The sequence below is a fragment of the Apostichopus japonicus genome, chromosome 20 (genome assembly GCF_037975245.1).
Source record: "Apostichopus japonicus isolate 1M-3 chromosome 20, ASM3797524v1, whole genome shotgun sequence".
Lineage (NCBI taxonomy): Eukaryota > Metazoa > Echinodermata > Holothuroidea > Aspidochirotida > Stichopodidae > Apostichopus > Apostichopus japonicus.
This window is the reverse complement of record NC_092580.1, coordinates 31,774,028-31,800,336: the sequence shown is the minus strand read 5'-3', so window position 1 is coordinate 31,800,336 and position 26,309 is coordinate 31,774,028. Positions and strand designations below refer to the sequence as shown.

Below are 26,309 nucleotides of genomic sequence, written 5' to 3'. Positions count from 1 at the left end.
CACACTAACTATGGCAATCAATTTGCCGCTTAATGTTTTGCATGTTTTGATGTTTTTGCTAAAGATTTTTTTCTGACATATTCAAACAACACTGGGAATATGGAATACTGCATGTACACACAACCTTGTTACCTAGTGTTACCCTAACTTAATTAAGGCACTGGTGTTACTCAAGCTCCTTTGTTTAAGACACTCAGGGGTGTACCCTGGGTGTGTCTATTGTGTGAGTTCACCTATTGTCCCTTGGCTATTGCTGATCGATGTACATAACTGGACTTTTGATCAGTGGTACTGCAGTGCTGATTCTGTTTTAGGCCTAACTCAGACTGGAGCAAGAAAAAGGGTCATGACGAAAATCAGATTTTGGCCTCTAGGCCGAGGCTAGTTCAAGTTCCTGCCAACCAAGGATAAAATGTAATTAGCACTGAAGCCCATCACTTGTATTGTTGATATTTATTTTTGATTCAATGCTACTTCCATCCCGCTTCTGTAGGCCTGTTCGAGTAGTACTAAGTGCAAAGTACCTTAGCATAGGCCTAGGCCCTACAAACTAGTACAAGTAAGCCATGCTAAAGTTAGGCCTCCTATACAACTTCGAAAAGCAAGACTAATAACCACTATCTTAATATTATATTCTTATGATTAATCATGGTGAAAATGGTTTATTTTTTTACCAACCTTCTTTGTGAAGGTTCCCTGTTACTTGAGGTTGAAAATGTTCCTCCGTGAAACCTAAATCCAGTAAGGACAGGGATGATCCTAAGGAACAGTGTCCATAATAAGGCCTAAAATCTCGTATGTTTCATTTCTTCAGTGCACATGTCAACAACAGAAATTTTTGTGATGTCAACACAGGGAATTTTCCCATCTTGTAAACATAACCTCTGCTTGACCTGCAACCGTTCATGTCTACTAAAAATGAATAGCGCCGCTATATTTGGTTGGAGGGATGGAAGAAAGCAAAATAGTAGGAGACGCAACTGACTGGTATTAATTTTAGAATTCCCAACAATGACGGATTAACGTCAAACCGTGAACTGGTTAATTGAGCCTTGAAATGAATTCTTTAATTTTCGTCTGATCTGTCTTTTTGCCCACCATTTGTAGGGGGACAATCAAGGGCGTAGGAACCGGGGGGCTGGGGGGGCGCCAGCCCCCCAGTGAAAAATGTGAAGGGGCGGAAGTATCATTCCGCCCCCCCCCCCCCGCTCCGCAAGTCAGAAAACCCCTTTTTCATTTCCAAATGAGAAAAAAATCTCATTTGGAACACCAAATTGCATCTAAGGCCAGGTGAAAATACAAAATTAATTTTACAAAATGGAGTGGGTGTTGAAGTGTGCTATATTGCACCAAATTGCATCTGAGGCCACCTGGAAATGCAAAAAATTCCAAAGGGGAGGGGGACACCCCCTCCCCTTAGACCCCTCCCCCAGGCCGGCCATCATTCTTCAGCCCCCCACTCAAAAGTACCTTCCTACGCCACTGGGGACAATACGTTTGACTGGGAGGCCGCCCCCGCCCGCTGGTTACGCCACTGGGCAGTAAATCTAGACTTTAGAGAATGAGGGTTTGAATGAGGTGGGGGAAGGGGGGGGTAGTTTCAATGGTAAAATAAGTTGTCACCGATACACCAGAGAACGATATACACACGGCGACGGTGATCGAGAGAGGCATTTGGAGTTGGGTGTGCACTGACCATTCCTACCTTGATTTGGAATAGGCCTATACCTAATTATTACATAACTATCCGGGAAACGTCCCACGTGTGCAACGTTTGCACGAGGCGATGGATTTGGGGGGAGGGGGTAGGGTTGTTGACCTATTGACTATGAGATTATAATTTACAGTTGAATTTGCCAAGTTCGGAATACCAGTGGCGTAGGAAGGTACTTTTGAGTGGGGGGGGGGGCTGAAGACTGATGGCCGGCCTGGGGAGGGGTCTAGGGGGAGGGGGTGTATTTCCAGGTGGCCTCAGATGCAATTTGATGCAATATAGCACACTTCAACACCCACTCCATTTTGTAAATATTTTGCATTTTCACCTGGCCTTATATGCAATTTGGTGCTCCAAATGAGATTTTTGTCTCATTTGGAAATGAAAAAGGGGTTTCTGACTTGCGAAGCGGGGGGTGGGGCGGAATGATACTTCCGCCCCACCATATTTTTCACTGGGGGGCTTGCGCCCCCTCCCCCAGCCCCGGGTTTCTACGCCCTTGCGGAATACCACGGCCCCTCAAAAAATTCTTTGGCATATACTGTGCACAATCCAATATGTTTGACACGAGTACAAAGCTGAGAACATGCATGACACATTACTATGTGTGAGACTATTAACATGGTATATCCCCTATTGACTATAGTTTACTTCAAGTCCATAGGCTCTGGGGTGAAGGGGGGCGGGTGTTGAGTTGACAGAATCATGGTACATGATAATAGACGACATCGTTCGTTTCCTTTCAGTAATGAAGGAAGCAATCAAAAAGGAAAGGAAACTTTCGCCTTTCTTATCTCAAAATTTCGCCTTTATTATATTTTGTTGCTATGATTTTGACAGTTTTCTCGAAATTTTTGCCATCTTTTGTTATCGAACTATTTCATTTCAAACTTACGTCTATATCCAGCTTCAACTTGAGCTTATGTAAGGTTTTATCTCGAATTTCGACTCGTTGCACATACATGGTTGACTTTTTTATATCAATATTGTGGGGGGGGGGCGGCGGCGGGAAGGGCGGAGCTGAGACAATACGACGGATTATGGAAAATATGAAAGAAAAATATTGATGTTCTGGTTTTATAGAAAATAATCTCCTGGTACATGTAAGCTAACTTTTGAGGCACAACCAATATCGTAGGTCAATGGGCTATAGAAAGGAGGGCCGGGGGGTGAAGTAGTATTATAGTTTTAAATAAAATTAAGATGGGGGATAAGGGTGGTGGGCTGATCGAAATCGTCATAACGGTAGTCCAAAAGTAAAATCGAGATTGGCTGGTGTATACGCGTCTTCAGGTGTTAGCATTGACAGCAGTTTTAGACGAAGACTAGGTTGAATCCTACATACTCCGACAATGCTGTGGAATTAAACAATTTTGGGATTGAATATGCCGTTTGTTAGAATTAAATGATGAGCTATAGTGAATTGTATTCTTTTTATTTGGCGATTGTACCGCACAATTATCTGTATGTTTCGATAAATCCCCCTCCCCACCCCCCATACCCCACCCCACCCCCCCCCCCCTCCGCGCACGCATACCCAGGAACCTCGCGCATTCTTTCAAACCCACTATAGGGAAAACCAACTGTTGCGATCATCTAAGTGGCTGGTGCGCAGTCCTAATACGGCTGAGTCACTTGTTTTGTATCATGTTGCTTGTATCGTATTTAAACACAAGACGAATGAATGATAAAAGACAGATCAATACAACACGCTTTGTTTGCTTTTTATTGTGGTTCGGTATAGAGTCGCTTGATATATCCTAGTGAATGGTTTTTCTCCCTTGCTCATGTATAATGGTACACAGCAGACCTAGCTATTTGCCAATTGCATACTAAAATCAACAGTATTCGGTTGGACTTAGGACTTCACAACCCCAAAGGCGGGAAGAAATAACAGACTTCACGTGTGTTAAATAGATTGACTGGGAATATACGGTACGTCTTCACGGAAATGTGGAATGTTTTGCCGATGTAGTTCTTGTGCAGAGGATGGAATTATCGAAAACATTGATGTCACTGCATGGCTCAGATAGCGACGATATTGATAATTTAAGGTTTGTGAAATCTGCATAATATATAATGACAGATTCAAAATACATTGGGGAGGAGGTAAGTTTTGCAAGACTTGCACATTATTTGAAGAACTGAGGTTAAGCTACAGCATCAGCATAATTATATTATTAATAATATTGTGATTCTTGTAGTAACGTTACAGCAATAGGGTATGAAACATGACAGTTATCGTTAACGCATTGTACTACTGTCGGTGGTGTATATTATTATAGGTAGGCCCTACTTCTCAATTGGGCAACCCCTCGGCAGAAATCCGGCCAGTGACGAAAATCGACACACATGCAGTCTCATACGTAATCGGGTAAGCAAGCCACAAGTTATAGCAACATAGGCTTGAGCATCCCATGTTGCTGTCTCGGGTATATAGGCTACAAAGCGATTTTTGTTCACTTTGCCCAAGTATTCCTACCAAGGTTCCTTTTTGCCCCTTGTGCTATAAGACAATTAGAACTTCCATGAGGGTAAATTATTACGGGATATGCCGGCCCGCATAAATGGGAGGGGTAGCTGATTTCATTCATCCATTCATGAGATTTTACAAATCTGAAGTTACGCTCAAAAGGATGACTTAGCCGAAAATTGATATGATATGTAGACCGTTAAAAACCAGATTTTTTTTGCAGTAAAACTTTTTTTTTTTTCGTTTTGGGGGAATAGGCTATAACCCTTTAAATATCTGAGTCTGAGGTTCATCAATTAACGGGATTGGACTATATAATTCCATACACCTGTACGTAGAAAATAACCGGGTCAGTTCCTCAGAAGCTTAAGAGGAAAACCGAATGCTTTTATGAACTCAGAAGACATATCCAATGTAAATACAGAGAGCATTGGATGTCATCCATGGGTAAAGCGGACTTGTTCTCGTTAAGTTATTAGAATTCATAAAACAATGGATTAAGATTACCATCTTAGGCCTCCACTCAGTGAGGAGCATATGTCATCATCAATTTAGCCTTAAAGGAGCATATTTTAAAGGTACAGTATATCTTGCAAATCAGAACATATGTCGAAACATAACTATCACTCAATTCGTTTGCTTGGGCTATAGCATATAAGACTTGGAATTCTGTCTAAAGTCAGTGGTAAGTTTGAGTATAAATAGTGTGACAACTTTGGTTTATATATGTATGCACGACGTAGTAAAGAAAGTAAATATATTTGCGCGATAGGATTTTTATTTTCTAGTCAAAACTGTTTAGCAAATGTCAACACAATGCCATCTGAATTAGGCATGGGGAACATTTGTTTTAATTTCGAGTTCCTTCATTTATAATTGATTAATCAAGCTCATTATATATAAAGGTTTTTCTTTTAAATTGATCACACACACACATATATATATCATATGAATATATATATATTTTTTTTAATTATATATATATATATATATACACACACACACACATATGTTTATATATATATATATATATATATTTTTAGTTTTTATTTATTTATTGTTATATATTTTTATGTATATATCTTTTTTTCAGCAGGCTTCATAAACAAAGAGTCATGCACAAAGAAGTCGGGAACAAGAATGCAACGGTTAGCAGAACGAGATGAATATATTTGTTTCTCAAAACCATCTTTGAAGTAATTCTTGATGTTGGGTTAAGCTACACGACCGCTATATCTCTCATGAAAGCTTCCACTTTGAAAAGAATAAGACGAAAAACAGGTCAACATGATCTGCAACGGACAACAGGATCGTGTTTCTATTTTGACGAACACTAATTGGAAGAAACGTATATGTGTGTTTTTGATGTTTGTTGCATTTATTTTATTAGGATACATGTTAACATACCCATCACCGTTCGAATATCATCGTCGCTTTGGCATGAATAACGCTGTATCTGTTCTGCGAAAACGCAATCGATTGTTGTATGACGTCACCGTCGAACCGAACGTATACGTCCATGGAACGCCGAATAGTGGGATGTGTTTTTTACGCAACAAATTAGAGAGGAAAAATTTTCCTGTCATACATTCAGTCTTTTCTGATCCAGTTTCGAAAAATGTAGTATTCATAGCCGTCCGACTTTTTGAAGATGAATACGACAAGGATCCTTACGCATGCGCATTCCAGAACGGTTACCGCACCTTGAGTGATCCCGTCGTCCACGACTACAAAAGTTTTGGCTACATTGTGCAATATATGATGATTATAACCTGTCCGATCCCAGAGAAATTATACAATTTACCGAATATTACAGTTGACTTAATCCGAGTAACCGACGACACCATGTGGTTCTTATATGCAATTGAAAACTTAACGGTTTGTCCATCCGGTATTCCGATATACCGGTATCATAATTTAGCAATGTGTACTCTGGTGAAACATTTAGATAGTTCAATATCCGATTGGATAGAGTATCATGTGTACCAGGGCGTCGACCAAATACTGTTGTATGATAATATTTTACAAAATGAAAGCAACTTAATCGAAACGGTTCAGAAATATATCGATCGAGGATATGTTACCGTCATACCGTGGTCACACGAACCGAGTAATTTTAAAACACATTTAGAAGTGCAGATAGCCCATGAAAACGATTGTATCTGGAGGTTAAAACATTCAACGCAATGGGTCATCAAGATAGACGTGGATGAATTTCTGCAGCCAATGGGTGATAACCGCGTCAAAGTTAACGAAATACTGGTAAATTTCGACACAACAAAAATCGCGGCTCTCCATGTGCAGAATTGGTTTTTCGGTAGACCGATTAATGATAGGAAAGTATTACCAGACGGTAATATATTTGAAAGGAATACCTGGAGATCTCATTGGCCGACTGCTTTAAACACTGGACGTGATAAAAGCATCATTCATCCTTTAAATGTACATTACTTTAAAATCCATGGAGTTAAAATTGGAGCCGATAGCATCTCTTTGAATCCTTTCAAAGAAATGAGGTTAGTTCATTATCGCATGGAAAACAACCGAACACGAGACATCGATTTGCCGCCATGGGAAGTGCAAGACTTAAGTATGGTCAATTTATGGCAGGAAGTGCAGAAATGGAAATTGAGGGAAAGAGTGTTTTAAAAGTTATATATACGGTGTTCTTGATCTCACTTCAATATCTGCACAACGATATAGGAAATGAGATACATATACATACCATCGTCCAAAGCTGCAGTGTAATGTACGGTAGGGAGCAGCAGCCTATACGCCACATAATTATGCGAAACTGAACGAAACATTTGGTTTCTGGGCATAGTGCATGGGGCCTTTTATTATGAAGTACAATGTAGTAAAAGATAATATTGGTTAGAAATGTGAGGTTATGTACATGTCTACGTCGTGCACTCAGGCAGAAAATGTGTTTAGCATGCTCCTTATAGTAGACTGATGTCGTTTGTCAGTCTGTTTCATAATACGTGTGTTGGTGAAGGGGGTGGGGGGGGGGGATCGTGAGCAACGGGGAGGCAGTTTCTTGCCTGGACATTTTCACCCCTATATCACGCCATGAAGTACCACATTATCCCCCCCCCCCCCCGCATTGTCCACACATTCCCCAAAGTTGTCTTATTCTAAGTTCAAGTTTTTAGTCTTTCCAGCCGTTTCATATAAAAAAATATACTAGGCCTAAGTTCAATTATGTAAATTTCGTTAGAATTTTTTTTCCCAGTTTTGATATGATGGAGTTATTTTCCACTACAATATATTTTTGTGCAAATATGTTTGTGTTTTTATATGTACTTTGCAAGCGAGCAGCTGTGAAACAAAATTATAGCAAATTACATTCTGATATGCGATTTTTGTGTATATTCTTTTACCAAATTTATTAATTTCTGAAAAGAAAGAATGAAGAAATATTTCTGGATTTTTTTTTTATATTCAATATTTGCTAGTAAGACTTTTTTTGTTTAGACAACACATGGCTACCCATTCCAATTGAAGCAATTCCTGACACATTTATATTGTAATCGGATATATTTTGAAAATCTGGACAAGATTCGATTGCTGTTTCGTTGGAATATAATTATTAATATAGTAAATTAATTATGATTAATTAATTAATATGATATTTATTTAAATGTCAGGGGCAAGATGTCAAAAGCAATATTTGGGAGCGATGGATATGATACACATATGCCCTCCCGTATACATGGTTCACTTGGTGTTAACTTATAAGACGTATAGGAGTAAATTAGTTTTATACAAAGTACATATATTAGATGCACATTAACACCGTATTGTCTTTCATGGCGTTCCATGCTTTGTCTTATTCTCTTATTGATTAATCATGACAAACAATATCTGCCGAGCTATAAAGATATAGAGTTTAAACTTAAACGTTTTCAGAGCGAAAAAGAAGGGGGAGGGAGGGAGGGACGGAGGGAGAGATTTGGAGCCATGTGTTTAAATGTTACTTCTCGTCCTTGTGGCTAAGATCATCTATACTTCCCTTTCCAATTAGGGACTATTGATACTGCCTTGACTTAACATCGTTTCGTGCCCAGCCTCCATATCTTAGGTGGCTTTTCTTTAAAAAAAGGTATACGTAGTGGCATATTTCTGTATAATGAGTCTTTCAGTGATTAACAGTATGCATTGTAGAATACCGAGATCGAAAGGGTACTTGTAAATTGAACCTTTCTATGGTTACTAGTGAAGAAATAATGTACTACATATTATATACAGAGAATATTGGAATTATATGACGTTGTGGTGTCAAGCAAGTTCATATATAAAGCAGATATACAAATTACGGTATTTAAGAAACTGGTTATTTCTTTAATTTCTTTCATGTCTGGTTGTTGTTGTTGTAATTATTTACCGTCCGTTGACAAGAATGATGTGTTTGTTCCGATAAAAGTCTACCACGTTTGTTTGACCCGTCGTACGATAATATATGTCCCATATTATGAGAGGCCGGCTGTATAAGGCTTATAACTGCCTCATTTATCTATGGGTGGTATACTAGTAGTGGAGGTACCAATGCGACATGGTAGAACAACATCGGGAGCAGGGGAGCGTGGAGAGTGTTTTAATTTTGCAATATAAGGCACGTTTTTAAATAACGTAAGGATACATATATAGAAATGGGTAATTTTTATTGACCTAAAAGGACATTTGTAATTTATGAAAAAATGGGGGGGGGGGGGGGGCTTCTGAGGTTCTCAACAAACCTGCAGGCATGTGCGCCCACGACACCGCCTATCCTAATAGTACAAAATAGATCGATATCTATCCAGGTTGTTTCCATTTGTCCAACCCTCGCTTTATCTAGATTTTGACCCAGATATCCCTTTTTCATTGATGAGTTTGTTTCTCTGACTTTTCCTCACATGGGTGAGGGGGGGGGTCGGCCCCGTCACCCTTCTTGTCTGTGGCTTGTAACGTCTGTACTTGGAAGCAACTATATGGTTAACCAACGAGGTACATCACATATTGTAGGGGTCTAAGGCAGCGAACGGTATTACATGCAGTTGTCACGATCCAATTCGTATTTCATGAAAGTTATATACTAAAGGATAAGTTCGGCGAAGTTCCGTAACATGGTGAAAGAAATGAATGCGCATAATAATCTAGTGACAAATCGTGTGTTAGCTTAACCAATATAATATGTACGTAGACGTTAGATCTTCATGCCGTCAAATAATTTGCACCATCATCGCCATTTATTTCAGGTTAGTTACAGAGTTTGATCGTGTGCATGGACATAGGTTCAAAGACTTAATAAAATCGCTAACTCTCTTAGCCTGGCGACACATGTTGCTTTCTATAACCCACATTTATATGTCGGGGAGCGCGCGATAACGCCCGTGTCGGATCAAAGCTCTCAGGAGAGTCAAGTGCGCATCGCTTGCCGGACCGCCAGAATTTTATATAGGACGTGGAAGTTGCGCATAGGCGTACGGGACCGTCCCAATCATTGGTGAGGGCAGAAAGGTTTTGCTCGCATTTTGAAACCATGCCCGAATTTTCGAAACTTACTACACGAGCCGCATGAAACATGCTGATCAGTGGCGTAGCCAGGATTTTCCAGTGGGGGGGGGGCGCTGGGGGGCTTGACCAATTCCTGGGAGGGCGTCTTTTTACTGTCTAAGCGGAGCGCCACCATGAGTTGGCGCACAGCGTATCGGAATTTTTTAGCTAAAAAGGCCTCCTAGATCGTTGAAAATGACACTTCCCAGGCCTTGTAAGCTGCTCTAAAGTTTTCTCAACATCTTTTATTTTGAGATCCCATGTCTTGATATGGTCATGAAATATTTTAGTGAAATAGAAAAAAAAACAGTCTGGTAAGTTTCTTTGAAATATCATGACTTTTGTGAGTTTGACACCGGCATTGACATTTTTCGACAAATCTGCAAATTGCGCGTGGAAAATAAGGAAAGATTGACTGGGCTTTCAGGCAAGTAACATACTGAAATAACCGAACTATATGTCAAACTGACATCAAAGATTGCATCTGAAATATTATTAGGGTGATAGACTGATTGGCCGGTATGACTCAGCGATAGTACTGTCTCCTTTCTTGAAAATTTTGTTTTTTAGCAGTTTTAAGAGCATCAGGGTACGTCCCAGAAGTGAAAAGCCGATTGAAAATGAGTATCGAGGTAATGACGAGAGCAATGATGTGCGAAACCTGTATGATGTCAGCTTTTCTTACCTTATAACATCTTCTTTGGCATTCCAGTACCTGGAAACCACCTTTCTAATAAGGGTATAGTGTAGCTCACTAGCGTGTTTGATCAGTTAATGCGCACTGGCTACATGATCCTGATTGGCTGTTTGTGTTAGTATTTATTCAGGCGCGTAGCGAGGAATTTTTGATTCGGTATTGGAAACTATCAGAGCCGTAAATATACGGCTCTGAAAACTATCTAAGCGTAGCGCCACCATAATTTGGCGCGAAGCGTACAAGAAAACTTTGGCCGAAAAAAGCCTCCCAGATCGCTGGAAATGGCACTTCCCAGGCCTTGCAAGTTGCATCTAAGCATTTTCTATTTTGAAATGACTAGCGATATCATAAAAACGTACAAAAAAAGATGCTCAATGGGGGAGGGGCGGTCGCCCCCTTCGCCCCCCCCCCTTCGCTACGCGCCTGTATTTATTAGAGCAGTAATTATATAATTCGACGGTCGTTAACATGCGTTTTCAGTTTAAAGTTTTATCTGTTTATGTAAGGTGCAGTGGCTTAGATGCAAAATGGTGCTATCTTTGGCAAAGCTTTATAATGATTATATTGTTTAGGAATTCTCATTCTTATTCCTCTTATTTATTTCTCCTTTTCTCTTCCTTATATTGGGGGGGGGGGGCTGTGGCATGACGCCACCTGACTGGTACCCGGGCGGACCGCCCGCTCAGTACGCCAGGCTCTTTGTAAGGGTGTTCCACATTCGGAAATGAGAAGGCTGACAATCTTTTTTATTTTGCGACGTTTTCATTATGTGTCGAAATATTCAGGCAAGAGTCGTCGACGATTCGGGCAACGATTTGGACGATATTCGGGAACGATTTGGACATCGAATTTGTGGTTTCCAATTACTGTATAGAATTGATATCTGCTCTACGGATCTGATTTTCATAAAATCGCTTGGGTGCACTGGGAATTCTCTCTAACAAATTAAAGAAGCTAGGCAACTTGGATTTTCACGACCAAGAGACCGTGCCATTACAATAGATTGGCTGGGAGTGGCACTGAGATGGTGAGATTGAGTATAAAAATGGGGACGCGTAACGGTATTCAATATTGACATATATTAATTAAAGCATACCATAATTACAATTATTCACATCCGCCCAGAATTTTAACCCTGGTCATGGTCTAAGTTGCAAATCAAAGCCCCTTTGACTAAACACACTAAATCGTTAAACTAGTGTTGTCTCTGAGGCCTTGTAGAAGAAGTAATACTAGCATTACATGTTCTTCCATTCGTGACTTCAACATCCAAACCACTACTTTCACCCACCCCCTCGAGCCAAGTTAGTGTGTAAATCGATAGAATATTGTGGTACGTAGCTATGGCGGGCCATCAGTCTCAAATCATGGGAGATAGACTTATACCGATTTAAATCGACATATACCAGTTTCCTTCGACTTATACCAGTTTCCAGCAGCTGAAATTGACTTCTACCGATTTAATTCGACATATCATCGATTTAAACTGGTAGATGTCGATTTAAATGGACATATCATCGATTTATTTTACATATCATCGATTTAAATTGGTATATGTCGATTTAAATCGGTATATGTCGATTTAAACTGGTATAAGTCGAATTAAACTGGTATATGTCGATTTAAATTGACATATACCAGTTTCATTCTACATATCATCGATTTAAATCGACATATACCAGTTTAATTCGACATATCATCGATTTAAATTGACATATACCGATTTATTTTACTTATCATCGATTTAAATTGGTATATGTCGATTTAAATCGATGATATGTCGAATTAAACTGGTATATGTCGATTTAAATCGATGATATGTAGAATGAAACTGGTATATGTCGATTTAAATCGGTAGAAGTCAATTTCAGCTGCTGGAAACTGGTATAAGTCGAAGGAAACTGGTATATGTCGATTTAAATTGGTATAAGTCGATCTCCCATGATTTGAGACTGATGGCCCGCCAGCGAATTTCTTTTTCCTGAACCTTTCGGGCAGTGTACGTGGAGTTTAGCCAATCAGAGAGGCTGTGTTGATGACGTACTACAGTAAAGATAGCGGCGTGCTTACCAAATGTTGAAGTGCATGGGGAAATCACATTCGATAAGTCAACATAATTGTTGTACTACAGCAGAAAGTATTGAGGTATATAGGCCTTGCACTAATAACATTATACTGAATCATTGTGCACAACTTACGTGACGTTTGCATCGGTTTTTGTTGAAAAACGGCGATGTATGATCGCTGTCTGTTGTACAAATTTACAATGTCTTCAGATTGACATGACACTGTACTCAGTACTGTAGTACTGGTACAGTAGTATGTTACGTACTTACAGTTTACCCACATCTACACAGCAATATTTGTACACAGTGGTACAGTCCTATAGCACCTCCTTGTGAGAGACGAGGTCCAGTAATTAACGGTTTATTGTGGAAACTGCCAAATGTTTGTTGTAAACTGATGAGCGAATTAGGTAAATAAGAGTGCAAGTACTGCCCTTGTTTTATTATGCAATAAATCCTCTCTCTTTAATTGTTCCAGAATGACTATCTGTTTCCCTTGTCTTTTATTCTAGCAAGTCATCTGCCTTTAAATTAAGATAAACTTTCCTAAAACGGATGTACCACATTTTGGGGCTGAGACCGATTTCCCTCTAATAAGATCTAGAAGGAAAATAAACAAAAGAAACTATATATATTTTCGCCACACTATCTACGAAGTTTCATATATAAGATGACCATGCACGAAAACCATGACATAACTTATAATATCGATTTTCAATTCATGATATAATACTTGGACATAACTACTTGAACATGAGAAAAAGTGGGGGGAAAATCCACACGGGGGCTCGAACTCGCGCTCTTTCGTTTCCACCTTATGTTATTGAGGGGACGCATTTACCCGACTGACCATCTTTACTGAGTAGTACGTCATCAACTCAGCCTCGCTCTGATTGGCTAAACTCCACGTACACTGCCCGAAAGGTTCAGGAAAAAGAAATTCGCGGCCCGCCATACGCCATACGTAGCCTGCATACTACCACAGAAGATACATCACAGTTCAGCTTTGCATACAACTTAGAAACTAAACTAACAACGACTGTAAAACTGAGTCTAGTTATAACTGCTGGAAACCTTTGACCAGAATATGGGATCGGACAAATTGTCATGTACTGTATCTGACAATTAGCACGGTGCAGTAACAGCCTAGTTTTCGAGACCGAACAGCGCACGAAAATGGAGGCACTAATACCAGTAATCAATAAACTACAAGATGTATTCAACACTATCGGGTCAGACGCTATACAACTCCCACAAATCGTAGTTGTTGGAGCACAGGTAGTCTATGACGAGTGGTTCTGTATTTTTTGGGTTTGGGCATGACACAGCTACTAGTACTATAGTACCAGGCTAAGTTGCTGTAGGCTAACTGTCAAATATGGGTCCAAGTTATCAGTGGTGCTACTGTACAAGTGTTGCAGTATACAGTGCGTACGCAAGTGAATCCCATAGGCCCACCCCAACCACGAAGTAACTTTACCAAGTTGAGTTAGCCTACCCCGCTAAAGTTTTCCCATTTAGCATTGTCTCACAGTGGTAATGACCACATATACCTGATAAGCCATTTTTTCGGCTAGACCTGCCCACATTCCACTAGCCTAGGCTAAAGGTAAAATCAATTTGCCAAATTAAATAAGTAACACTAGTTAGAGTAACTTACACTAAAGTCCATTAACATTAGTAAGGGGATGGCGAGAAAATTGGTAAAATGATTAAATTGGTATTATCCTCCATAACTTTGAGGATGCTGAAATAAAGCAATAATTGGTGATTGCTAACAGCATTGTAACGAATGTAGGATTCTGAGTCTGGGAAGCGTTGTCTTAGCCAGGGATGCCAAACCTTCATATTGCTTGCATATGGCAGATGCAAACTTGTTTTCCCTTGAGAAACACACCCCAAGTTTACACTCACAACTAGGCCAGATGCAAAACATTACAAAATTTTGAATGGGCATCTTTCTGTCATTCTTTAAAGAAACCACAACTTCTTCTGTTAAGAACCAAAATTTCTTCCAATCTTACGGACGATTGAAGTTGTAATATAACTATCAATCGCAAGGTACAGGGGTAACAACATTTCCATTACAGAGAGTTCTATGCTAGAAATAGCTAATGATGCGTTTCCAAATTTGCTGTGAATTGATTCACTAATAGTAATAGTCCCTTACCCATTGTCTGCAGACATTCTTGCATCTGTAGTGCTCAATGAACACAAAGTATGCAACTACTTGTAACATTCCTTTCCCCTGTGTAGAGATAGGGAAGGTTTTGCTATGTGTGCACTCAAACATAGTTAAGTCACATACATACATTTCGATAAAAAGCGCTCATATTACGAAGATGCACTTGAATTGTTTTCTGAGACTATCACGTAATATGTGAATCATTGTTTCGATCAGAAAATGTTTTGAGTTGAGAAAATCTATGAATTTTGTGGGAAGCTAACATCTCTGATACTGAAAACTATGTTTGTTTTCTCCGTATTGAGTGTTGCTAATGTAATGAGTGTTTCTAATTAGTCAATTTTCGCTGTCCCTTTGACCAGGTGCTTCAGTCAAATTTTGGTTGCAACGTTCGTGCGTAAACTGTACTTCATGCATCATCAAAAGTAGCCATTGAAGTTTGATTTTGTTGAATCGACATGGCTTAAAATGTAATTTACATGGACCTACCGTAATTTCCGAGGAGCTGGATGTTTGCAAGCACCCAGGGTAAATGTTGGAACAGGTCTTGAGGATGTGTGGAATTTAGCGAGTGATCTGCACACTGTAGATACAGGGATATTTGAAGAATTGGATGTTAGTTCAATCGCTGCAGGGTCAAAGCGTGGAGCTACTATGGAGTTGGCGAGTAGAAAAGTACAAGGGTGGTTGGAAGAGGGGCAGGGGTGGTGAAAATCAATATAGTAGAGATCAAGAGAATCTTGTCTGAAGTCACATTGAATGCAGCGATAAAACACTGAATTTACTGTAAAATTCTACAATGTCAGTAATTTAGCATTTCAGTAACACCGTGGTAAGAGTGACCTTTTCCTCTTTTTCAATATTTTGTACCTTTTGTTTTTACAGAGTAGCGGTAAAAGCTCTGTCCTTGAAAACCTTGTTGGAAGAGACTTTCTACCAAGAGGTAAGAATTTCTTGGTTGGTCACTTTCTTCTTTAATGAAGAATTTGAGTGATTATAGTTGTTAAGTTTATGTAAGGATACATGGATACCAGTTAAATGAGCTGTGATCAAACTAGGCTTTGAGATTGAAATATATAGCGTTGCTTTTTGCAGGTCTTATAGGTACTATATGTTGCGCGGTTTAGAAGTGGCAGAGCATATTTCCAGCTCTTTGGGTACAAATATCACATACCACCCATACTGAATTTATGGAAATTCATTCTAAAAAACTGAATCATTTTAATTTTAATTTTTTTTGGGGGGGGGGTGGGGTATGGGGGGGGGGAATTCACATGAAGTGCAAAGTTTAAAGTGTATAGATTTCTAAATTAAGTGGAAGGGTTGCTGGTGTAGTAGAATGTTGAACTTTTAGAAAAACTTAAGCAAGGAACACAGAAGTTGGTACCCAAGTCAAACTGGTGCCTGAATTAATTCCCAGATACAGTACCCTGTAGTGCTTTTAATAAAGCATGCGGTGGAAATGTGTGTACAATAATTTACACGTACGTTATGAATTAAATAGTTTAGCCCCATACTGTATCTATGTCTTATGAGACATAGATACAGTGATGAGCTTGCAAAAAATAAGAATATTCTAACTTCAGTCAACAAATGCATAATTTTACAATGTATCTGTGTACTTGTACATGCATTATGAGCAAGGCTTTGTACTTTAAATAGTATGCAGGGGCAAAACTTAATACAAATATGGTCCATTCTTTGATAATTATAATCAACAGAGAAAAGCACTAGAATACAGTTGGTAAGTTTTTACCCCTAGTGCTTTCCTTCTCCTCATTACAGGAGTAATTGCCATGAACTTCAGTGCATTTCTGGCAAAGATACTTTAGTGGATAGCATGATGTTACCATGCTGGTATAAAAAAGAGAAGTGACAAAAGAATGACAACAATAAAAAAATAGGTCATTAACAAAACTGTTATTAGTCACAGTTTTCATGTGTATGTTCGTATATATATATATATGATTTGTAATGCAATAGTGAATCCTATCGAAATTGTAGACAATATAAAATATAAGGAATTTGGTGACCAGCATTAAATAAGCATGATGCAGCATACAAGGTCATCACAAGGTCATTTTTGCAAAGCTATGTGCTAGCTGTTATAACTACTAACGAATATCTGGTATTTGTTTTATACATCATCCATGATGCGATGTAAATATCAGCCATTGTTAAATTTCAGGGAGAGATTCAGACTAAATACACACATGTTGAAACATTCCTGTATTAATATTACGTTTGAGAAAAGAATTAATCTATACTTGAACTTTTAGCTTTAAATTGAAACATTTGTAATAGTAGAACCAAGTTTATGATTTTCTTGTTAACTTGCATGTTTTGATAGCATCGCCAAAAAAAAATGCAATAACGGTTATATCTGTCAGATATTTAAACACTTAATTAGGTAACTTCTACTAAATTAGCATCCATTACTGAATCCCCAGTGGCAACATTTATAGTACCAGGTTGCTCAGTCTTAAGGGAAGGGATATCAGAGGCAGGAAATTGATGATTTCCAATAGCAGACACATACACACTTTGAAGCACTAGGTCTTGGTTGTACTGTAGGTAGGAAAATAACCACTGATACCTCTAACACATGTTAAGGCAGCATTTTACAATGTGTTTTGGTACATATTTGACACCAAAATACCCATCCAAACAGTGAAGTTCATTAATTAGCTTCACTAATCAATTTGCAATTCAAATTGTGATACAGGAAAATCCGAAAATGTTAAGACTTTCTGACTTACCTGTTACTAATGATAGTATTAGAAAGCAGTCTGGCAACAAGTTTGGGAATTTTGAATACCTTTAATAGATGAAAATTGTTTAGGATAAACATGTAGATTCAAAATGTAGAGTCATTTTCCTAGAGACTAACTAATTCCTTCTTTTTTTTACATTTTTTTTCATTGTGAAAAATGCAGAATGTCTTTTTTGATCAATTGCCAACTTATTTTGAGTATTTATATAGATTTCTTTAAGTTTGTGATAATTGGCAACTAGATGCACCCAGGTGCTTTAAAGCATCGGTTCTTTTACCGTTGTTATGGAAGGTTGTTTGGTGTTCTATCTGCAAAGGTGTAAAGTAATTTTTCCTTTTGTTTTCTATCTCCGCAGGAAGTGGAATTGTTACTAGGAGGCCGCTGGTTCTGCAGATGATCCATGTCGATCCAGAAGACAAAAAGAATGCAGCAGGGGAAGGCGAAGGTGAGAAATCGATGATTCGAAACCATTAGAAATGCTGCCATAAAATTCTGAAAATCATGTTCACTGAGTTTATGGTTCGAGAAGATCACCTCTTCTCAGCCGAGGACAGGTTCTTGCTGTGTCAATCTTGACCAGGAGGACCTTTATATGTGTGTGCTGTGTGAGAATGTCTGGTGTGAGTTGTGACACCTTAGTCTTCTCTTCTCCCCCTCCCCTCCCCCCCCCAAAGAAAAAAAAAGATAAACTAGGAACTTCTCACTTTAATATGATCCTCAGAAAGTTCAAATAAAAGCATAGTCAGTCTTTCTCATTCTTTCCATGCCTCTGCCAACTTGAACCTGGACCCTAGTTACCATGGTAACATGACAAAAAATCCCAAGTGTATACAACAGCGTGTGTTCCTACTGTACAACCCTGTGGCTAGGTCATATTTACATAGATATTAACTAGCCACACTTACAGACTTAATTTATTCACAGAGTTTTGTTTCAGCCTCTCATGACAAGAATACTATTCTTGGCAGTCCGTTCGTCATGTAGCTAGTAAAAACTTTAATTTAACTTCGAAATATTTCCTAGACATGCTTGTTATACCGTGTTATCTGTTATTTTAATTTCGTTAGAAAGATGGTGTTGGGTGAGGTACTGTAGGAGGGGCAGTAGTGGGGGGTGGGGTTGGGGTCGGGTGGTGCCTTTGAATATTCAGTGTAATACTGTAACGATTCAAATATTGCACAGGTAGTGTATATCTTTTCCACTAAATGACTTAAAAACACATTTCAACATTAAACCAAATTAAAATTAGATAAGACTGCTTGTGTTTTGATTATTTAGTCATACCTTGCCCCTCTCAATCAGAAGATGACCCTCCCTTGTTCTTTTCCGTTTCATGTTGTACCCCATCACTGATGATGGATGCAGAATCCAAAGGTAACTTGATTGTTATCTCGGATGTTTTAATCAAGGCATGACAACTAAGGCAAAAAATCCAAGTGCGAATAAATTAAAGGACAAATCTTGATTGTGGCATGTTGTGAGCAACATGAAGATGTTGCACATGTGTCTGTTCCTGTTATACTACGAGTGCTTCATGATAAGATCTTGTGTGGGTGCAAATAAAACTGTCCGTGTCTTGTTGTGTACTGTAATTACAACCGTCATAAATGTACTGTGTTATAGCAGTTTGTTGCATGTTTCTGTACAACCCTTGTACACATCTTTGGCAAGGTGTACCCAGTTTTGTAGCTAGTGTTTCTGCCATATAAATACTCTAAGTTTCGTCTTGTCCATTATAAGACAAAGACTGCTGCTATGACCAATTTACCCTCTCAGGGGATTATTACCCACCCAGTTTGTAACGAAAAATTACATAAACCCCTCCCCCCAAACCAGGAGAACAATTAATTTTTGTGTGAGTATGAAGGGTATTTTTGAACATTTTGAACAAGACTGCTATAATCATAGTTGGGTCTACCTTTCACCTACTATATCCTCTAAGGGAGAAGGCTATTTAGAGCAATACAATATATGTGAGAGAATAGAGAAACATAACATGAAAAATGGATTTCTCCTGTCCATCAAATCAGTGGTAAAGTGATTTAACCCAATCTCATTACTCCTCAATAAAAGGAGATCTGTTAGTAATAAATGATAATTGGAAGAGAATATAAGACTGTCATACATCACTGGTTGTGATCAATCAGTAATCATCAAATTTTTGAAATTGATAGAAATTAAAAGTTTCACCATCAAGGTGACAGAACATATTAATTAAGCTTAATCGATTATCCAAGAGGAGAATGGAAGGAAGAGATCTGAGGCAGTCACAAACTCGGCGAGCTAAGTAACAGCAGAACTAGTGCAATCAACCAAAGGTCATGGCTGAGCATGTACTGTGCACTGTTGTTACCATAAGGGTAAATGCTTTTCTCTTAGTGAGTGGCTATAAATCAGGGTTGGCAGTAGATTTCTTGTATTTGGTACTGGTAGGAGAGTTTGAGAAATCCAGTTACTGTATACTGTTCCTGTGCTTGAGTATTGAATTGTGTACAGTTATGTAAAGATTATATTAATAGCATTTGTTTTCCTATTGGATGTGAAAGGCCTGAGTTTTCAATATAGATTGAACTTTATTTAAAATCAATCAGTGGGCAGGGTCCATTTCTTTTCGAAACTCCCTCTTCTTATGTTAGTGTCGTATAAATTTGTCCTACCTGTCGCAAAGGTTTGTTCAACATTAGGACTGCCCTTGAAGAGATTAAATATAGTTTTAAGTTATACTTACTCTTGACAACTATGTTCTAAATCAGGGTTGTCCAACCTTTTGCAGAGGAGGGCCACATGGAATGGTTATGATGAAGGAGGGGGCCGCATGAACCCTACGCTCGATTTTCGATTTTTTGCCCGAAGCCCAAGGCAACAAATGTGAGCACTGCGCGCGGAGCGCACTGATTTATTTTCCTTCCTGATAAAACAGATGAATAAAGTTCAGCCGCCCCCCCCCCTCCACTGAGAGAGTGTCACACAAACTGACCTGTATGCAGTTTTTTGGACCCAGAAGGTTCGAATGACTGATTATATAAATCAATAAATCTGCTCACTAAAATTTCGCACAGTAGAGCATCTCTGGCGGGCCGGACGCAACCCTGCGGCGGGCTGGACTGTGGCCTGCGGGCCGTAGGTTGGACAACGCTGTTCTAAATGATCCTCCGACGACCCAGTCGCCCCTCTGACTATTTCAATTGACGAACTTAACTCTCCAGTAAATGGCCTAGACGTGTGAGCTGTATATGGTCAAAATATAATGGCTTTGTAACTATAGCGCTAGCGAGAGGTAGATCTACCAAATAAATATGATGCAGACTAGACACGCAATTACTCCTAATAAGTAAGGCAATACAAATATGAATGTAGTATCCACCCTGCCCTATAACCACTCTCTTAATGAGATAAACACTGGGTGAACATGCCCTGAGAAACTGCAATGTCTAAGGTAAAAGATATGTATAAGTAATAACTGTTATCAGTATCTTAACTGTCTGCAGACCATGTGGAGAAGAGAGTGAGTGACCAAATGTGTGTCCCTTATATACCAGCCTAGGTACTTTCAATGGTAACCTAATTAGCATGTGTATAGAAACTTTATAAAGTGCTACTGATGGAGAATTCCATTAATGCAATCTGGATTACTCTAGCTAGAGGCTTATTAGAGGGGGTAAGTAAACAAACAAAGTTGACCAGTATAATATGGTCACTACAACCTAAGAATCATTGGCATTTTTGTCTCCTTGAGAAAAGCTTAAGAAATTGCTCTCTTTTATTCCCTTAATTTCTATGCTCTTACTGATAATACGCTTCTTCCTCCCTGTCTTGTTTGACAGAGTTGAGCATTTTTTGTTTTCCAGTAGAAAATAAGATATCATCCCATTTTATCCATTCCAGTGTGCATTTCATTTTATTCTTCCAAGCAACCCTCACCCGCCCATTTTCCTTAATAAGGAGTAGCATGAATTTGTTAGCATGGCTTATAGTATATTACTGCACATGCCACAAATAAATTTGTTATCCCGTGCGAAATTTGTACAGAAGCATGTCCCCCGAACATTGTGTCTTTGTTCTATGTTGATTCATATTTCATATTTGATAAATTAGCATCGCATATTCTGATTCTCCATGATGTACCATTAAAATATTACAGTTGAGTGTTAAGTTATTGACCTTTGGAGCTAAAGATAGCGATTAGAAGTAGCAGTTTTTGTTGTTTTATTTGATAAGCTCTGTCTGCTGTTTACTTCTTCCAATTTTAAAATGCGTACTTTCAGTTTGTTCCTAGAGAATTTAACAAGGGAAAGAAGCATTTCCAACTTTCTGTTTGTTAGATTGTGGGATAAACAAACCATGTGGTTGATGTGATATTCTTACTGAAAAGAATATACAAGGATGATAGTTTTTGGCAGCATTTTCACAAAAAACCTTGCCTAAATACTTTTATCCTCAGAATGTCCAAACTGGTCAGTGTTTTATTGTACCTGTAACTATTGCATCTTCCAGGTTCAAATGTTCTGGTTACAAAAGAAGGGGGTATTTTTTATAATTTCCATGATCAGAAGCTATATTTTTGGTAAAGTTTTATCAAAGATATTTTTAATCAAAATATGAGTTATTTTAATATCCAAGTTGATTTGTCTACAGCAGTCTTAACCAGGTACACTATTGGATGTACAGGTGAGGATCATATAGAAGACAACATTGACACTGTAAACAGTATCTATGGCACTGTGTTTGTCTTTATTAAGTTAAATAACAATGATGATATGTTCAAAATTATGCCTATATTTTTTACGTTCTTTTATTCTTTTAGTTGAGATCGAGGCAGAAGAATGGGGTAAGTTTCTCCACACAAAGAACAAAATATATACAGACTTTGAAGAGATACGGGAAGAGATCCAAAGCGAGACAGACAGGATGGCTGGAACAAATAAGGTGAGATGAAAAGCAAGCACAGTGGGACGTCCACTGTCACCATGCGTAATAATAAAAATAATAATAATAAATGATAATAAATCAGTAGACAAAAGTCACTGCTCAAGTTGCTTTACAAACAAAGCAAATTAATATTCAAAAGAACAAGTGAAAAAATCGGTCTTAGGTAAACTTGTGAAAGTAGAAAGTTTAGAGCATGTTTGAATGTGATCTGGTAACTTGTTTCATAGATAAGAGCCAGAATATTCAAAGCTTCTGTAACCATGGGTCTTCAAGCGTAATTATGTGTACACAGACCTTCTATTGACTAACATCGATTAATATCTATTTACTCTTGGCAAATTGAAATGACCTCAGATACCAGTGAAATTGTTCTACTGCTGTAAGTTGACTGATTTCTCCTACCAGTTCTTGAAAGTTAGAGTTAGAAAGTTTATCAAGTTTGAAAGTAAGAGGGCCAGGTGTTTGGATCCTAGCAGGATCTTCTTCAGGGTCTTGACTGATATGAAACAATTTAAGAGACAGAGAGAGAAACAGATGGACAGAGAGACAGATTGACAGAGAGACAGACGGACAGTTGAATTGGACAAATGAGCAATGAATAGAGCAAAAGAAGACAGGACAAAGGAGATCTTGAGGAAATTTGAAAGGAAAGAGTTATGAGAGGTCATTATGGGAGGTGGAGATACACTCTGAGGGGTGTAAGAAGGGGAGGGTAATTGGTAATGGTGGTGAAAAGGAAGGAAATGGGATTAGGAAAAGGCTTTTTGCAGTATGTAAGTAGTTTGCTAACAGTGATTTCTCTCTTCAGTTTTGAAAGTGTGTGTCTGAGATTTGACCAAACCCACTGTACCCATTATGTGACATAGCATCTGCCCGCACACAGCTTATTTCACAGAATTTTTTTCTCCTCATAGGCAAAAAATAATTTTAAAAGAATGATGATAATTAAAACTAATGAGTGAAGAGTAGAGAGTCAATTGTTTATGTTGATCCAAAACATAAAATGGGGAGTAAGTATAAAATTAATTAATAATACTTAATAATGTCATTGAGAGATTTTATCTTCGCTTCATTTCCCAAACGACTTGACTTTTATCTCCGTAAAAGATGCTCTGGTTTCTGTAGCTGCAAAGCTTGATGATGACCTGGGAGAATGTCTAAGAAACCCCCATCCCTCCTTTTCTGCCACACCCGTTTCTCTAAATACTACTTCTTTTTTTTCATCTTCGTAGGGAATTTCACCAGATGCAATCCATCTAAGAGTCTATTCCAATAAAGTTCTCAATTTGACCTTGGTTGACCTGCCAGGCCTCACGAAAGTAGCGGTCGGCGACCAGCCGGAAGACATCGAACTTCAGATACGGAGTTTAGTCGTGGAGCACATTAGCAACCCCAACTCAATCATCTTGGCAGTAACAGCAGCAAACACAGATATGGCGACGTCAGAAGCCCTAAAACTGGCCAAGAAGGTCGACCCAGACGGTATGTGTCATTTGTAATGTATCATTTGTAATGTATCATTTGTAACGTATCATGTATAATGTATCATTTGTAATGTATATCGCTGGTTATGAATGTATGATTGGTAATGAATGTATGATTGGTAACGAATGTGCCGTTGGTAACGAATGGCCCACATGTCTATAAACTCCAAAGAGGTACAAAGTCAATTAAAATTTTTAGTCTCTGGTAATTTTTGTGTTGTATAAAGATCGCTGTTTTCATGAAAGGTTTTTAATAGATATCACTTTTCGACCTGTACATCATATCGTATAGTGATGGTTATTATTAACATTGTATTGTGGATGTGACATTAAAACATATTCCCTGGGTATCATGTTTGGTCATGAATAAAATTACATCAGAGCATTCCAGGTAATGGAAATGTCATTTACCCTTTTGAAGTACAAAAAAAATGATAGATTTATGCTGAGTTTCAGCCTTGCACTGGTCTTAATTTTGTCATTTCTTTTTGTTACTTTGATTGTTGGTTCATCACTATTCTTTACATCAAATCCCTAAACGTCTCTGCTTGCAACAATTGCACAGACTCTGGTATGTCACTTTATCCTACCCTACTCCAGTGACTCATATTCTCTGTTGCTATGAACTATTATTTTCATCTGAGGCTAGAGAAACTTCAGAACTAGAAAGATGAAAATGGAGAATACTTATCCTGTGGAACTAAACCTTTGATAGATGTTGCAAATTCTGGTGTCAAATATATATCTTATTTTATTTCGTTTTTGTATAATCTTGAAGGTCGGCGAACTCTTGCTGTCTTCACCAAACTGGATCTGATGGATGCAGGCACAGATGCTGTAGATATACTGTGTGGTAGAGGTACGTCTACTTCTGTCTACTATCCTCACGGTAGATGACAACTTTGTGACTAGGGTGATCCAGGAAACTGTAACGTTAAAGGATAATAAAGTGTCAAAAGTTTACATTCTTGTATCAAGGCAAGGGCCTTGTAACACGACTTTTACCAACATTTTACCCTCGGTCACCGATAACTTGTCATACTGACTCTCCCAAGTGTGCATGATTTGAGACAGCATTTTTGGGATCATGACAGTGTGTCGCATCTACATGCCCCCCTCCCCCCACCCCGGGGACTTCCCATAGGGTGCAGCGACAAACCGGCGCATGCAACTTATTTGCAAGTTACCTTGCAGGTCCCCATTTATTCCCCCTTGGGTAAAGAGAGGCAATGGAGATAAGTGCCTTGCCAAGGACACAACGATGATCTGGCCAGGACTCGAACCTGCAAACCTTAGATCGCAAGTTCATTGCCTTAGCCATTTGGATCATGACGCCTTCATGTATTAGTATGAAGTGAAATAAAACAAATGCAACAGATTAACTTAAAATGTTGCTTTTAGGTTGAAATTTTCCGACAATGAAGGCTTGGTTGGGTGACTGAAAGGTTTTGACAATTGCACAGGGTAGAGGTTATGACAGATAATACACATCAGCTACTTACTTCAGCAATCGAGATGGATTCGATGAGGGTTATCTTTCAATCCGAATTCTTACTTTCCTTAGTTTTGAGTCTGTTCGTCTATGACAAGAGCAAAGAAGCTCCACTCTCTGCACATCCTGTTTCTTTCTTGTAGCAAAACGCAATTTCATTTTCTTTTCTTCTATCACAGTTATTCCTGTCAAGTTAGGTATCATTGGTGTAGTTAACAGAAGTCAGATGGACATAAATAACAAAAAGGTAAGTAAATAAAAAAGATGTCATACGTACTCCAGAAACTCAAGTTAGCAAAATGTGATTTCTCTTACAAAACTTGTGCGAGGAGCACTGTGCAGTCTGGAATATCTTGATACCTTCGCCACCATCAAAAATGACACTTTACGAAGGCAGTAATTGTCGCAATATCCTAATGCATTGTGGAGTGCAGGTATTGAGTCTTCTGTTGTCTGCAACTGTTTGCTGGCACATTGTGAAGACCAAAGAGACTATTTCAACACACCAAATGCATTGCCTATCATGGTAAGGTTGGATAGCTCAGTCCATTAAAAGGACAGTTCTTGCATTTCTTAAGGTCACATGTCCCACATATCTTTACATTGAAATATTTCCTCATATGCTTGCAATGCTGCTTTCGTTGTTAAAGCAATCTTGATCTCCCTCACCAGGATGGTTTATTTATGTGGGTTTATTTATGTTGTGAATGTGTGTAAGTTCATATCAGGTCATGCAACCCTCCCAAATTAGGCCATGCAACCCTTCCAAGTCAGGCCACACAACCCTCCCATATTAGGCCATACAACCCTCACAAATCAGGCCATACAACCCTCCCAAATCAGGCCATACAACCCTCCAAGATCAGACCATACTACCCTGACAGATCAGGCCATACAACCCCCAAATCCCTGATCCTGTTTACTTTCCATGAATATATGTTGTTGTGGGTTGACAGT

At 38.7% G+C, this 26,309-nt stretch overlaps 2 protein-coding genes and 1 long non-coding RNA gene across 10 annotated transcripts in view; 2 read left to right on the top strand and 1 right to left on the bottom strand.

Annotated features, from left to right (window-relative positions):
* Window positions 1-826, bottom strand: part of LOC139961426 (uncharacterized) — a 99,400-nt gene extending 98,574 nt beyond the window's left edge. For 3 of the 5 annotated variants that reach the window (XR_011790882.1, XR_011790883.1, XR_011790879.1), the window contains exon 1: window positions 679-826. This is a non-coding gene — a long non-coding RNA (uncharacterized lncRNA). Of the gene's footprint in view, window positions 1-674 lie in introns of all 5 variants that reach the window. The other 2 variants (XR_011790881.1, XR_011790880.1) reach the window with 2 other exon arrangements.
* A 2,651-nt stretch (window positions 827-3,477) lies between these two features.
* On the top strand, window positions 3,478-7,542 carry LOC139961759 (uncharacterized). Of its 4 annotated transcripts, none has more exons than XM_071961237.1 (2): window positions 3,478-3,768; window positions 5,284-7,542. In XM_071961237.1, the coding sequence occupies exon 2, from the start codon at window positions 5,475-5,477 to the stop codon at window positions 6,834-6,836; it is 1,362 nt and encodes a 453-aa protein (XP_071817338.1). In that variant the 5' UTR covers window positions 3,478-3,768; window positions 5,284-5,474; the 3' UTR covers window positions 6,837-7,542. The 4 variants fall into 4 exon arrangements, with proteins under 4 accessions (XP_071817338.1, XP_071817337.1, XP_071817340.1 ...); XM_071961236.1 differs by having other exon boundaries at window positions 5,281-7,542; XM_071961239.1 differs by having other exon boundaries at window positions 3,478-3,823.
* Window positions 7,543-13,580: 6,038 nt separating this feature from the next.
* The window catches only part of LOC139961038 (dynamin-1-like protein), a 43,386-nt gene continuing 30,657 nt past the window's right edge, over window positions 13,581-26,309 (top strand). Inside the window, exons 1-7 of the mRNA XM_071959865.1 lie at window positions 13,581-13,766; window positions 15,559-15,616; window positions 17,803-17,892; window positions 22,252-22,373; window positions 23,609-23,858; window positions 24,639-24,719; window positions 25,532-25,599. Coding sequence (XP_071815966.1) covers window positions 13,665-13,766; window positions 15,559-15,616; window positions 17,803-17,892; window positions 22,252-22,373; window positions 23,609-23,858; window positions 24,639-24,719; window positions 25,532-25,599 — 771 coding nt within the window. The 5' untranslated portion in view covers window positions 13,581-13,664. The remainder of the gene's footprint in view (window positions 13,767-15,558; window positions 15,617-17,802; window positions 17,893-22,251; window positions 22,374-23,608; window positions 23,859-24,638; window positions 24,720-25,531; window positions 25,600-26,309) is intronic.

Coding starts and splice junctions, on each gene's coding strand:
- LOC139961759 (XM_071961237.1), top strand. CDS start 5,475: ATGATCTGCAACGGACAACAGGATCGTGTTTCTATTTTGACGAACACT.